General features: G+C 64.2%; 1 protein-coding gene across 7 annotated transcripts in view; it reads right to left on the bottom strand.

Annotated features, from left to right (window-relative positions):
• The window catches only part of ADGRB1 (adhesion G protein-coupled receptor B1), an 88,488-nt gene that overhangs the window by 18,841 nt on the left and 54,462 nt on the right, over nt 1-15,185 (bottom strand). For all 7 annotated transcript variants that reach the window (XM_070631174.1, XM_070631178.1, XM_070631179.1 and 4 more), the window contains exons 18-23: nt 12,691-12,832; nt 6,091-6,194; nt 3,107-3,209; nt 2,222-2,372; nt 1,655-1,724; nt 170-236 (exon numbers count right to left, since the gene is read on the bottom strand). In XM_070631174.1, coding sequence (XP_070487275.1) covers nt 170-236; nt 1,655-1,724; nt 2,222-2,372; nt 3,107-3,209; nt 6,091-6,194; nt 12,691-12,832 — 637 coding nt within the window. The remainder of the gene's footprint in view (nt 1-169; nt 237-1,654; nt 1,725-2,221; nt 2,373-3,106; nt 3,210-6,090; nt 6,195-12,690; nt 12,833-15,185) is intronic.

Genomic DNA, 15,185 nt, shown 5'->3' with positions numbered 1-15,185 from the left:
CACCGCAGCCCAGCCTCTGCACCCCAGTGGAAAGTCGGGGGAACAGAGGATGGCACCCACCCTCTGGTGACCAGGACAACCAACCCTGATTGGGGCAGCAGGCACAGCCCAAGGCCCAGCCCAGGGAGAGCAAGGGGCCCAGCCCGGGATGGCGGGGCGGGGTCAGTACCAGCACGACAGCGGCGGCCGGTCCCACGAAGGCGTACAGCAGTCCCCCCTCCAGGGAGAGCCAGCAGCTGGGGAGGGAGACAGGCCAGTTAGCGCCGCCTCCCCCGTCACAGAGCGCACCCCGCTGGCCTCCCAGGAGAAGCGGCAGAGGCCGGCCAGCGCTGACAGGTGCCTCTGCGCACGACACCTCACGCTCACTCCTGAGCTTCAGCATCCTGGTGAGCCCGGCGGCATCGTCCCCCCAGTTCACAGATGGAAGGGCAGGGGCGCACCTGCTCGGAGCCACTCAGCAGAGGGCCGGATGAAGGGGCCCTGGCCGCTCTGCCCCCCGGCTCTCCTCTCCTAAACCCTCACCAATCTCCTGGGCAGACCCTCCCTCCCAACATGACGCCAGAACGTTAGGCTGGGTCCCAGGCCTGGCCCTCGTCCGCCCACCTGAGCAGGCCCCATGGCCTCGGCACCTGGCCCTCTGCTCACACATCCGGTCTGGTCCCTCCCCACGCTCAGTTACCAGCCCCACACTTCCCCAAATCTCCGAGATGCCACCCATGCGGGCCCACAGGAGCCCTGAGCCCAGTGAGGACATGGCAGTCTCCACGTGATGCCTTCTCTGCCCCGAGCACCCTACGCCAGGCTGTTCGTCCAACAAACTCCTCTCGGCCCTTCAGAACCCCACTTCAACGTCCCATCTTCTCCTGATCCTCTGACCCTGTAGGCTGGGTGCTCCTTCCTCTCAGGTCTGGGGACGGTGTCCATATTTCCCTCCCAGCACTCACCCGACTGGGCTTCCAGTAACCGGGTCCTCGTTCACGTCTGCTGCCCCCCACCGCCCAGGGCGAGCGGTGATCCAGGGCCTGGCTACATCCTGTCCCCTGGGGCTCCACAGTGAGCCAAGCCTGCACAGCCTCACCAGTCCTTCCTCCTGCCTCCTGCTGTCCTGTTCTTGCCCATCCTCTCAGCCACAGCCCCTCCAGGCCTCAGTTCCTCTCCCCCGACCCTGGGAGCCACACTGCCTCTAACCCCAACTTCCTGGCTTGGCATTCAAGGCCCCCAGGACCTGGCCCAGCTGACCTTCAGGGCCTCAGTGACTTTATTTGTAAAACAGCCACCCCCACCTGCCTGCCTTCCCGAGGGGCCACACAATTCCCCTTGTGCAAGGGTAAATGCCCTATCATGCAGATGGGGAAACTGAGGCTCTGAGAGACTAAGGACCTGTCTAGTGCCACGTGAGGAGGAAGAGAGAGGCTCCAATGGCCCCAAACCCCACGTCTCTCGATCCCACTGCCCACTGCCAGGAGGAGCTGGCGATGGGATGGAGGAGGCTGCCTGAGGAGCCCGGCCTCCAGCTCCCAGGCCCCGCCCTCTCCCAGCCTGGGCTTTCTCATCTGAGAGATGGGTGCCCGGCCAGCCCTCACCTTCTAGGGTGGTGGGAGGGTCTGGGGGGGCCGTGTGGCCTCCACCACGTCCCCACCCCGCCCCAACTCACTAGTTCACGGTGCTGTACCCTTTGGCCTTGGTAAATCCCACGGAAATGGCCACGACCAGTGCAGGGAGCCCTGGGGAAGGACGAGAAAGAAAGGGAGTCGGGCCCCACCACCGTGCCCAGCTCCCCTGTCCGCCCTCTGCCTCCCTCCAGCCCTGCCAGCAGAGGGCGGGGGCCAGAAACGCGCCTCTGAGGTTCCCAAACAGGGGGTGACCCCAAGTGTGTGAGAGAGGGAACAGGAGGGAATCATGGGTGAGGACCGAGAGACCTGGGGACAGGGCAGCCAGATCTGCAAATAAAATGCAGGACACCCAATCATGTTGAACTTCAGAGGAAAAAGAAAACGTTTCTTAGCATAAGTTAAATCCCAAACGTTGAACGAGGCGTAGACTTACACTAAAACACTATGCTTTATTTGGAATTCAGATGGAACCTAGCGTCCACGTTGTATCTGGCAGCCCTACGGAGGATGGTGGCCCGGGAGAGTGCCCGCCCAGGGAGCGCCAAGAGACCCCAGAGGGATGGGAGAGGGGAGGGGCTGCGGGGGCCAGGCCCACGGCCAGAGCTCACCCCAGCCCAGGCAGAGGAAGCGCTTGCGGATGAGGCGGTTCCGGAGGCGGCCCGTCACGGCCATGTAGGACTGCCAGGCCTCGGTGAGCACCCAGCAGAAGGAGGACAGGAAGAAGAAGTGCAGGAAGGCGGCCACCAGTGTGCACACCACCTGGGTGGGTGGGCGGGCGAGGCTGGCAGGTGCTTGCCCACCTGGCCCTGCGCCCGCCCCGCGTCACGGCCCAGCGCAGCCAAGAGAGGCCCAAGCCTGGCGCCCGCTGCTGGGACCACATCCAGTGCCCAGGCAGGCCACCGAGGGGCTGCCCGCCACTGCCCTGAGATGGGCTGTGCAAGGTCTAAGCATCCTGGTGCGTGCTCGCGTGACCCTGCCCACAAATCGCTAGGGACAGACACCCCTCCCTCCCCGTCTTCCTCAGCCCCCCATTCACAGTCACACCAGATGCCCGCAAGCAGCCCACTCAGAAGTCCTGGGTCGAGCCCACCTGTTCAGTAGGTGGTGAACTCGAGGCCCAGAGAGAGTAAGTCACCCGAAGGCCACCCGGCAAGGCACAGACAAGGTCAGACAGAACCTGGCCCGTTAGTGGGCCGGGGACAGGGGGCTAGAGCTGGCTCATCATGAAGCACCAGTCTAGCTGGAGACTCTGGACACCAAGCCCCCAGGCCCATGCTTGCTAGGTGACAGCCCCCTCGGGCCTGAGCCGCCTGGCTGCCATGGCCCGAGGTGGAGAGCACAGGATTGCACAGGGCTCTGCAGCCCTCTTCCCTGAGCATCCCAAAGATCCCAGGTGTAGGCCCCTGCTGGGGGTCATCACCATGACCACCCTCACCCCACCACACCACACCCAGGGATGACGGGAGGTGCGTGATAGGGCCAAGGCCACCTACCTTGTTGCGGGTCTGGGTCTGCCCGATGAGGATGAGGGCGTTGGAGGAGATGATGGACAAGCAGAAATTGATGAGGATGACGGAGCGCTCTGAGCGGATGTACCTGTGGGAGAGGGAGGGAGGTGCACGGTCAGCACCCAACAGGGCCTCGCTTCACAAGACTGGGGTCCTGTGGCCACACCAAAACGAGGGTGCCACCTCCTCCCCGCAGACACTGCTGCCGCCACTGTCATCGGTGCCGCTGCCACCACTAGCACCAGAACCAACACAGCACCAGCACCACCACCATCAGCACCATCACCAGCACCACCGCCACCACCACGGCCACCACTGCCATCAACATCACCATTGCCACCAGCACCAGCATCAGTAGCAGCACAAGCACCAGCACCACCACCAGCACCATCACCACGACCATCGTCACCATCATCACCACCATCACCATCACCACTACCATGACCATCGTCACCATCATCACCACCACCAGCGCCAGGATCAGCACCACCACCATCACCATCACCACGATCATCATCACCATCATCACCACCACCACCATCACCATCACCACGACCATCGTCACCATCATCACCACCATCACCATCACCACTACCACGACCATCGTCACCATCATCACCACCACCAGCGCCAGGATCAGCACCACCACCAGCACCATCACCACCACCACCACCACGGCCACCACTGCCACCACCATCACCATTGCCACCAGCACCAGCACCACCACCACCATCAGCAACAGCAGCACCATCAGCACCAGCACCAGCACCAACACTACCGCCACCACCACCAGCATCAGTACCACCACCATCAACATCAGCACCAGCACCATCACCACCACCACCACGGCCACCACTGCCACCAGCATCACCATCACCACCAGCACCACCAGCACCACCAGCACCACCGCCACCACCATGAGCATAAGCACTGCCACCACTAGGATCAGCACCGCCACTACCAGCATCAGCACCATCACCATCAGCACCACCATCACGACGATCACCACTTACACTCCACCACATATGAAATTTCAGCACAGAGTCAGGTGCTAGGGAGAGCCCTAGGGAGCCACTGAGCACTGCCGCACATTCCTGCTGGGGAAGGCTCTTCTTGAGGAATGCAAGATCCTCCCCCTGCCACTCCACCCCTCAGACACAGCTCATTCCCAGGGTCTCACTGTCTGCCTGTTCCTGGCTTTCACCCCAGCCACACCCCAGTCACTGCAACCTTGCCGGCCCTGTCTGATCCCTAATTTGAGGTGAGGAGTGGTTCCGAGTGGGGGCTGCAGAGCCCATGCCTGCAGTGGCTCAGCTACGTTCTGGCTGTGTAACCCTGGGCAAGCGACTCAACCTCTCTGTGCCTCGGTCTCTCCATCTGTGGGATGGGATCAGGGTAACAGCACCTGCTGCTCAGGGCTGTGGCTAAGATGAAAGAACTAGGATGCAAGAAGCATCAGCCATCATTGCTTCTGTTCCCCCATTTCCCAGCGAAGTGTCCCCAGCAGCCCTGGGGGCTGAGATCCAGGCAGGTGGCGCGGAAAGGGTGCAGGGCCACGATGTGTAGCCTGATGTGGTGTGTGACCTTGGATGGGTCACGTCCCCTCTCTGGGTCTCCACTTCCTGATGAGGAGCAGTGATGGCCAGCAGAGCTCGAGAAGAGGGCACTTTGGAAATGGGGTGAAAACCTCAGAACTGCATTCAGCAGAGCTGGAGGGGCCTCCCCGAAACCAGATGTCTTGGGAAACGAACGTCTCAGGGCAGGGGCTGGGCCAGGGGGCCAAGCAGGCCGACAGGGGCTTCAGGACACATGGTCTGATGAGCGCTGGTGGGAGGGGCACTGAATGCTGGCATTTCTGGGTCAGCTGGCTCTCTGGGCGCCTCCACCCTGGGGCAGGACAGAGGAGGGGTGGCTGCTGCTCATAGCCACCCAGTCGCCAGGAAGTACAGGTCACCCCTCCCCACCAGCCACATCGACCTCTCGTTGCTGGCCTCGGGGTGCGGCATCAGTTCCAATTACCAGCTGACACCGTGCTGCCCAGGGAGCTGGACACAATGGGAGTCCCAGCTGGGCCCAGTGGGCGGCTGCCTGGTGGGTGACCTTGAGTTCACTCTCCTCATCCCAAACGTCTGCTCAATGGGCTCAAAGTGGGGAACTGGGGGCAGGGAGATGGGACTCACCCCGCCACACACGTGTGCACTCACACACTCTCACACACATTTGTGGCTGCCTGGGCCTGACTGAGGCCCACACCTCTGCATGCACGTCCCTCACCCCTGGGCTGGTGACCAGCTCAGATGAGATTCTCAGGGCATCGGACGCCCTGACACTGCCCTGCATCCACCCCACAGGCCGAAACTGGACAGAGAGCACCCAGGGGGCAAAGGCGTCCCGCGATGAGGCCCTGGGGCCTGGGGGAGGTGGTGCAGGGCAGGGCGTGAGCAGAGGTTCCCGCCCTGACACCTGACCTTGGGGTCCAGGAAGGCCATGGCCTTGCCCATCCTGGTGACAGGACAGACAGAGCAATCAGGGGGCCATGGGGACCCGGGTGGTCCAGGGGCAGGTGCCAAGCTGGGAGTAGGCTCAGGGCTGGCACCTGCCAGGGAGTGCATTCAGGGGGCAGGAGGGAGTGGGGCCCCAGGGAGGTAGGAGCAGAAAGCGGTGGCCCCGTCCATCCCTGGCCTGCACGCCCCGGGCAGGGTCTGCGGAGCAGCCCTCAGTCAGGAACCTAGAACCAGCAGCGTGGGGATGTGGGTGAGTGAGGGGGATGGGGGTGAAGGCATGGCAGAGGTGGAGGGAGGGGTCCTGTCTGTTGTGATGGCAGAGGGCAGGGGAGGGTATGGCGGTGGTGACAACAGACCAGAGAAGGAAGGGGGTTCCAGGCCACCCCACCCCCATGGCCGCCCTGGATGAGACAGGATGAGACTGGCCCGGCCACCCCTTCCTGGGAGCCAGGGCGCAGGCAGCACCTCCACACGGAGACGTAGATGATGATCAGCATGAGCAGGGTCAGGGACGACACGCCGCAGCCCACGATGAGCGTCACCGACGGCACGATCACCTTCTCCATGTTCTGGCGGATGTCAGGGGAGAACAGAGTGAGGGCGGCAGGGGCCGCACGTGCAGACTGAGGCCCCAGGAGGCCCCAAGGTCACTCTGTGTGTCCCTGAAGGCTGGGGGGACGGCCGGGTGGAGCTCCCCAACCCCCAAACCCCTCCTCTCACAAGCCCCTGACTGCCCAGCGGCCTGCAGCCAACCTCCCAGCCTCCTGCAGCCGCCAGTCCTGGCGCCTCTGCTCGGGGCTGTCCCCTATGAGGGGGTCTCGGGTCTGGCTGAGGGTGTGGTCTTTGTCCCCCCCATGGTGTAATTATAGTCACGGACCAAGACTGGCGATAAACCCTTTGCAGCCATCACATCTTGCCCCCCCCCCCCCATCAATTCCAAAGAAGGACCATCCCCCGCGTCACAGATGGGGTCACGGAGGTACCAGGCCCGGCGTCCCCACCATGGACAGCTCTCCTAGGCTCTGTGGTTCTGGACACCAGCCAAGCGGAAGCCCCAGCTCTTGGACAGGCCCCCGCAGCTCCAGCTGCATCTAACTTGGCATCTGACCCGCGCCTGGACCCCTCCCCCCGAACCTGGCTTCCCGCCCAACCCTGCTCCCCCACAGTCTGTCCTCTTCCCTCGCCTCCCCTCCTGCTCTCCCAGGTCCCTTCACTTTACCCACGTGTCTCAGCTCGGTCCTCGGCCCTCCCCGCTGCGCCCCAGGCCCAGCCCCTTGAGCTCTTCTCCAAGCAGCAGCCAGAGATTCTATAAAATGCCACTAGAGACCCCCTCCCTGGCTGGCTCAGAGTCCTCCTTGCCCCGCTCTGCTGAGCCGCATCCAAGTGCCCCAAGGCCATCAGGCTGGGCCCTGCCCAACTTCCAGCTCCTGAGACTGCCCCTTGCCACTGGGCTGCCTTCTTGTTCCTGCCTCAGGGCCTTTGCACCAGCCGTTCCCTCTGCCTGGGATATGCTTCCCACCCATCACACAGCCTTCCGGTCTCAAGTCGTAGCCTCTCTGAGGGGCCCCGGGCTGGCTGATGGGCAGCTGGTCCTTGCTTATGCATCCATGTGCTCGCCCCCATGTGACTATACGACCCACAGTCCTTGACGCAGGCCACACCGTACGTGGTGCCCAGGGCACGCTGGCACACGACAGGTAGACAGTGTGCACTCGCTGAGGGATGAACGGGGCCCCTCTGTGTCCAGAACTCAGAGACCACTCGAGGGACTGAACAGAACCTGCTCCACGGCCCCTCCCCTGCCCACTGCCTGCCATTCCAGGAAGGAAGCAGAGAGCCGGGAGGTGACAGAGAAAGCACAGCGGGGACCGGGCACGAGGGCCTCTTATGGGGTTCTCCCACCCAAAGATGACCCCTTCCTGCTCCTGCCCCACGTCTGACTGGGCCAACACCCTTCAGAGCAGCTCTCAGACCCCTGCTGACCCCTGCACACTGCAGAGTGAGACCCTCCCACTGCATTCCTGCCGCGGGGGCCTCCCGCCCTGCTTGGGGCCTGAGGTCCTGGGCTCCTGAACACAGCCCCCAGGGGGCCCCCAGGGCCTGCCCCACCTGCCCCGACACGCGGGTGCCCGAGCCCGGCTATGCTCCCCACGCGCACGCCATGCCTGCGGCCTGGACTGCCCTTCCCCATGCCCGAAGCACCAGCTTCTGCCCGCCAGGTCCCTCTAGCTGTCCCACTTTGTCCCAGCCGGGTCCCACTGCTGGGGATGCCTGCCTGTCCAGGCAGCCCAATGTCCTCACGTTCCTGGGCCCCCTCGGGCCGTGCCCGGCACAGACGCGCAGTCAATGTGCCTGGCTGGGTGAATGGAGACTGGAAGGCAGGCTCCAGGAAAATTGAGAAAGTCATCCAAGGTCACCCAGACCCCAGCGGTCCCCGGGGGCACGGCCCAGGGCACAGCTCCAACACGAGCTTCCATGTTTGCACACGGGGAGCTGGAGGGCCCCAGGGAAGGGGGAGCAGGGCTGCGGCCGGCGCCCCTGACCTCGCCAGGTACTGGAGCCCCGGTCAGGCACGCAAGTCACGGGTGGCCGAGTAAGTGGCTCACGCCTGTGCCGTGGCTGGCTCCGGACCCGACCTCTGTGGCCATCTGCCTCTATCTGCCCTCATTAGGCCTGGCAGCCGCATGTCTGCCAGCTCGCCCACCTGCCCGCCCTCTCCCTCCTCCCCTCTGCCTGGCTCATCCGTCACTCCTGACAGCCCCAGCCTGGAAGGTTCTGGATCAGGTGGGAGCGAACAGCTGAAAGAACGGGTGGACAGGGGTGTCAGGGAACTTCAGGTCTGTTGGGAAGGCTAGACTGGAGACCTCAAGTGTGAGAGACTGGTCCCAACTTAACAGAGAGCAGGCAGAGGCAGGCCAGCCTCCTGCTGGAAACCGGCTCATTAACCAAGCTCAGTGCCACCCAGGGCCTTTGCACATGCTGGTCCCACTGCCTGGTGCTCTTCCCCTGACCTTCACATGGCTGGCACTTCTCTCAGCTGAGATGTCACCACCTCACAGACCCTCACTGAACATTCGATCTGAACCGGCCCCTCAACTCTCGGCCCCATGACCTTGTCCTGAGCCTTTCCAGGGTACTGGTCCCCACTCCTACCCAGGGCTGCTCCTATTGGTTGTTTACAAGGTTATTGTCAGTTTCTACCTCATGAACTCCCTACCTTCAATATTCTCCGAAACTATACCACCATCTCTGTCCTGTCTCTGCTCCAACACCTCCCATAGCTCATGACTACCCACATAAATAGGCCCCTACCACAACCTAGGCTGAGCCCTGATCCAGGTCATATTCTGATTCCAGACTCTGGTCACATGCTGAGCCCTGATCTTGGTCACACTCTGAGCCCTGACCCTGGTCACACCCTGAGCCCTCATCCAGGTCAGATGCTGAGCCCTGATCCTGGTCACACTCTGAGCCCTGATCCAGGTCACACACTGATCCCTGACCCTGGTCACACTGTGAGCCCTGACCCTGGTCACACGCTGAGCCCTGATCCAGGTCAGATGCTGAGCCCTGATCCAGGTCACACGCTGATCCCTCACCCTAGTCACACCCTAAGCCCTGACCCTGGTCACACCCTGAGCCCTGATCCAGGTCAAATGCTGAGCCCTAATTCTGGTCACACACTGAGCCCTGACCCTGGTCACACACTGAACCCTGACCCTGGTCACACTCTGAGTCCCGACCCTGGTCACACACTGAGCCCTGATGCTGACCAGACTAGTGACCCTGTTTCAGGCACATGATAGAAACAACACCAGCAACAACTGTGCACACAGACTGTTTACTACACACCAGGCTGTTTGGGGGCTGTAAACACCTCACCTCGTTCAGTCCCCCCACTGCTGAGGCAGGTGGCATCGCCCCCCTCACAGATGTGACTCAGAGCAGTTACTCAACACTCTGGCTCCACACCAGGCTCCAGGCGGTGGGGGGGTGAATGCCTGAGTCTTGTCTCCCTTCACTCCACACCCCCACCAGGATCTCATCCCTCCCCAGCTCCTGGGGTGTGACCACAGCACCCCCTCCCTGCCATCATCTCTCAGGCCCTCATTCTGCTCTCCAGTCCCTTGAGGCCACCCATACGCCAGGCTGCCCGCAACCCCTGTCGCTCAGACCTGAATCCCCACGCCCAGCCCAGCTCACCCCAACCAGCACCCCAGCTGCTGGCCGGGGTTTTGTGCCCTCACTCCTGCTGGGATCCCGCCAGGACCCCAATCCCGCCACCATCCTCTCTCACCTCCCAGCCCGACCCCTCGCCACCACCCTCAGGATGAAGCTCTAATTCTCCCCAGCCCCCGCCCTGCAAAGCGCCTGCACCCCTGCCCTGTCCTGCCCTCACCCTGTCTCCCCCATCACTTGCTGCATTCCTCTCTCCCCCTCCCTGGGATGACCGTCACACCTTCCCACCGAGCTTGGACGGTGAACTCCTGCTCACCCTTCAGGGTCCCACTGCAAACCTCCTCATTGGTCCAGGATGTCTGTTTCCCCCATTAGACGCTGTGCCCTTCGAGGGCAGGACCGGAGTCCGGTGTGGGCCTCAGCCCCAGGCACTCAGTGACAGGCTGCATGACAGCGACCTCGCCTTCATTCTCAGTCCCTCCCCGCTCCGCCTCTCTGGGGTCACCCCTCCCTGGGGCCAGAGCCGGTCGGCAAAGGAGAGGAAGGGGGTGACGGCTCTGACGGCAGGCAAGCACGAGGCGGCAGGCCAGGCGGCCTGCTCTCTCTGGCGCTCTCCCTCTGAGCTCACGCCCATGCCCGCAGAGATCACAGAATCAGGCAGGGCTGACTTCTATGCCATCTTACAGATGAGGAAACTGAGGTACGCTGAGGTCCAGAGCGACCAGGCAGCCTGCCCTTGGTCCAAGGCCAGCGGTGACTCTGGCTGCTGTGAGCTCCTGTACCCTCAGCCTCAGCTGCCTCTTCTGGGCTCCGGGGACGGGGTGCCCGACTGCTGGCCTCCATCCTGCCTGTGCGCAGCTGACCTGGTTGGCCTGGCTGACCTGGAAGCCCCTGACCGCAGCTGCCGAGCCCTGCCAAGTGAGGCCGGAGACCCCCGCAGACCAGGAGCTCTCCTCTGTCTGCCCAGGTGGTGCCGCAGCTGCTGTGTGCTTGCCCGAGGCACCAGCACAGGTCAGCTCTTCCTAGAAAGGCGCCCTCGGCATCGAGCGTCCCACTCCTGGAGCATCCTCAGCATCAGCCACCCACCGTCACCTCCCTCATGGAAGATGTTCTCCCTGCCAAGCCTGCCAGGAGCTCAGCCCCCGACCGGGACGCCACCTTCCTGTGGAGGGCTCCTGTGGAGCGGCCCTGGTCCAGGAGGGCCCCGTCGACTGGCTTACCCCCATAGCCACCCAGAGGAGCGCAGGAGCACTTCCCATTCACAGGGGAGGAAGCAGAGACTCAGAGAGACTAAAGGCCAGTCTAGGGTCCCCATGCCTAAGGGACAAGCCTATTTCAGCATTCAACCAACACTGACGTTCTACCGGGCCAGACCCTAGGCTGGGAGAAGGGGTTATGGGCCACGTGTCCCACTCCAGAACCCTCTCCTGCCCTGGGCCCTCCTCACACACCAAAGGATGAGCAACCACCCGGGGACCCAAGGCTGGGCCCTGCCCTGTCTGCTCCAGCCTTGCAGAGAACCCAGAAAGCCCCTGGTCCCCTTAGTACTGCAGACGGAGCCTGCTGCTTTAGCACTGATGACTGTCTACACAGAAAGCCACCTCTTCCAGGGAGCCCCCAGGATGGCCCTTGGCTGCTGCCTCCAGGGCCCTGCTCCCAGAACCAGCAGCACCAACAGTCCTGTCACAGGGACGGCCTGATGGGGGAGAGCACGCCTGGATCAGGGCCAAGAGCACAGACCCCTGTTCAGCCGAATGCCCGAAGACCTCCAGCAAGGCCCCCTCCCATCTCCAGGCCTTGGCTTCCCTGCCTGTCAATAGAAGGGTTTAGTGGCAATGACCTCTAAGGTCTCACCCAGCTCTGACCCTGTGGGGGACCCTGGCTGACAACATCGCCCCACCTACCCACGTCCCAGAGGACAAAGGGGGTGGGTGGGACGTTCTCTGAGAACCTGGAGCTATCTTCCACATGGAACCTGGGGTTCCACTGGGGGAGAGCTGTGCCGCCCCACGGATGAGGGCCAACCACTGCAAACACTCTGGAAAGCCATGCCCCTCGGTCTGTCGTCCATATCCTGATGCCCCATGGGCCTGGGCCAAGGGACTTAGGGAGCAAAGACCCTTGCCCCTTCCCTCCTCAGCCTATGGCTCTGGCCTTCCCAGGACCCTGAGCGCAGCTTGACCCTGGGTGAGACAGCCCACCGGCCCCAGTGGGCTGGGCCTAGCACCCAGGGCCCCAGCCATGAAGCTAGCCCCAGATGCCGTCACCATAGAAACCAGCAGCCCCCACAAGAATCTGGAACAAAAAGGAGGCCCCTGAGATGAGGGGACTTTCTGGGGAGGCCAGGCCCAGCACCCTCCGCCACCCCGACCCCTACCTGGGGGCACCACACCTCCAAAGACCAGGGTCCACCTGGGGTGGGTGGGGAAGAGCTCCGAGGAAGGTGGCAGCTCCTCCCTCTCCCTGGCAGTCTGGGACCCTGCCACCGGCTGAGGGAGGACCCGGCCGAGCAAAGGGGTATGTGGGCCTCTGCCAGGCCAAGCCCTCCCCCGGCCCGGGGAGCCTCGGGGCCCAGCGTGCCTGCTCCCCCGAGGACCCCAAGGAGTGTTGGGGAGACCCACCCATCAGTCACTCCTGGGGCCCCAGCCGGCTCCTCCCAGGCCGTCCCCAACTCCACGCTGCCACCCGCTCCACAGGCCCGGGCCCTGCCGGCCAGGCCAGGGGCTGCTGCCCGGCGCACGACCCCTCGGGCAGGGCAGAGTCCCGCCCCTCCCCGCCGGTCGCCAGTCCCGGCCCCTCCCCGCGCGCTGGCCCGGAGGCGACCTCCGGCGCCGGAAGCCCCCCGCGCGCCCCCGCCGCCCCCCGCGCGCCCGGCCGGGGTCTCACCGCGTCGGCGCTGAGCTGGGCTAAGATGGCGAAGGTGGAGAGCCGGTCACAGAGGCAGCGCGTCCGGAGGGCGTCGAGGGGCACCGTGCGGCAGCCGCGCCACGACCAGGGCCCGAGCTGCGGGGGGGCGGGGGAGGAGGGTCTGGGGGGCGGGACACACGGGGGGGAGACAGGGGCAGCGTGAGCGGCGGCCGGCCCGCGCCCGCCCCTGCGCCCGCAGCCGCGCGCCCGCCCCGCCGCCGGCCCCCGGAGCCCCGCGCCCCATGGCCGCCGCTGCCGAGCCACGGGAGAGCGGCTCGCGGGAGCGCGGCCGGCGGGGGGCGGGCGCTGGCCCCGAGCCCGGAGCGCCCCGCCCCCGCCGCGCCCCCGCCCCGCGCCGGCCGCCGAGCCGGGGGAGGGGAGCCCGGGGGCGCGTGGGCGCACGTGGAGCCGGGAGGGGAGAGCGGGGTGGGCGCGGCCGGCCGGGGGTGCGCGGCGCGGCGCGGCGCGGCTGGGAGCCGGGCGAGGGGCGGCCTCCGCGCCTCCACAGCCCCGGGCGCGAGCGCCGGTGACCTTGGGACTGCCCCATCCCCCCTCCCTCCCCCAGGCCTTGTCGCCCCTGGTGTGCGCTGCTCGTCTCCTGGGACACAAAGAGGCTTCCCCTCGCATTTGGGAAGCAGCCAGAAAGTACCCCCTCGGGTCTGACCCAGGTCCCTTCTGCTGTCTATAGGCCCACGCGTGCGCCGGTTCCATCGAAACACAAAGCACTGGGGAGGGTCTCAGTGCACCCGCCCGACTAAACCGCTCTGCAAACCAGTGCCACTGATCCAAGCCAGCCCGCGTGCGTCCAGGAACTTGGGAGTGTCCAGCTCCACAACCCTGGGCCAGGCTTGCCTTCTCTCAGCCTGCTGGCGTCTGGCCTGCGGAAGGTGTCCACGGGGGGCCTGCGGGCTGTGGGGAGCTCCTTCACTCTGCGATTCAGGAGCCACCGCAGGAGTGGTCTCCTTCTGAACTCAGGGCGGACAAGGCCTCGCCCCTCCCTGGTAACAGACCCAGCACCTGCCCCAGGACATCAGGAGAAAATTCCGTCTCTGCTAGCAGGGTCCTCCCATGGTCTGCCCAGAGCCCTCACGCTGCAGTTTCAACCCACTTCCAGCCTAAGACGATGGAGCTGCACGGTGCCTGTCTGTCAGAGCCTTCAGCTCGCCTCCCCCATCCCTCCCTCTGGATCAGGGGTGGGCTGGGGGCTGAGCTGCTCCCTGCCCAGTGCCCTCCCCAGTGGCCTGACCCCCCCCCCCACACACACACACTGAGAGTGCCACATCTGCTCAAGACCTGGATTTGCACACGACCGGCCTTGGCTACATCCTAGCTGTGTCACCTTGGGAAGGTACCTACCCCCCCAGGTTTAGTTTCCTCATCTCCAAAATGGGGAGGGGGACAGGCGAGAGGATGAAGCGGGCAGACGCCCCGCTAAGCGCCCGGCACAGTGCTCGCGTGTCCGTGTTAGCGTCTCTGGGAATGTTCAGAGTCACCAGCTGCAGGTATCTGAGAGCCCCAGAGCAGCTTCTGTTGAATTTGAGATGTTACACAATCCCCTTTCTGAGCTCCAGGCACCAGGGGAGAAGGGATGTGCTCTGAGCCAGCTTGTCACCTTCACATCTGCTTTTCTCTCTTGATTCTCCCCCCACAGGGAAGGACCTGCGCCCATTTTACAAGGAGGAAAACTGAGGCCCCAGGGGCAGGATGTGCCCCAGGTGAGAGCAAGGCAGAGCTGTCAGGAGGCCCCGGAGTTGGCCCCAGGCTCTGCAGGTGCATCAGGGCCCCTCCTTGCCAGCCTGTCCGCTCATCTCTGAGGTGCAGTGAGAGGAGGACACGTCCCTCTTGTGGGCACTATGCCCTGAGCCCATGGGGGCCAGGGCTTGCGAGGCCCGAAGCACATTCATTTTAGGAGCCCTCTATAAAAAAAGAATGCAGACGGAGACATCAGCCACGGAGGGGCCCTGCAGCTTCAGCCTCCAGCTCCATGGACGCCTCTGCCTGAGCCTTCTGGCCTCGGCGCAGCTGAACCTCCACATGCCCAGAAGGACCCAAGGTGTGCCAGGTCACATGGAACAGCAGAGCCCAGCCAGGGCCAGGGCGGAGGCCACAGCCTTGACCCCAGCCACCAGGATGGAGGCCAGCGGCTCAGCCGCCCGCATGGCCCCGCTCCCGGCACAGTGAGGAACAGAAGTCAAAGCCTAGGAAAGCCCTGGCAGAGACCTCTTCTCCCCTGCCTTCCTCGAGAGAAGGGAGACCCCACCAACCACAGCGGCAGGAACAAGACCTGAGGACGTCAGTAACAGAGAAGGAGTGTGGGGTCCTGGAAGTCCCAGTGACACCCCAGGTCCAGCCTGAGCCTCACACCCTCAACTGGAGCTTTATCAAGGCCTCACTCGGCTGCCCCGGGCACGCCGGCTTGCCATCTCCCTTCGTCCCTCAGCACCACCCAGGACATGGGCACCAAGCACTGAGCC

Source organism: Equus przewalskii, chromosome 8 (assembly GCF_037783145.1).
Source record: "Equus przewalskii isolate Varuska chromosome 8, EquPr2, whole genome shotgun sequence".
In the NCBI taxonomy this organism is placed as follows: domain Eukaryota; kingdom Metazoa; phylum Chordata; class Mammalia; order Perissodactyla; family Equidae; genus Equus; species Equus przewalskii.
This window is presented reverse-complemented; position numbering and strand designations above follow the sequence as displayed.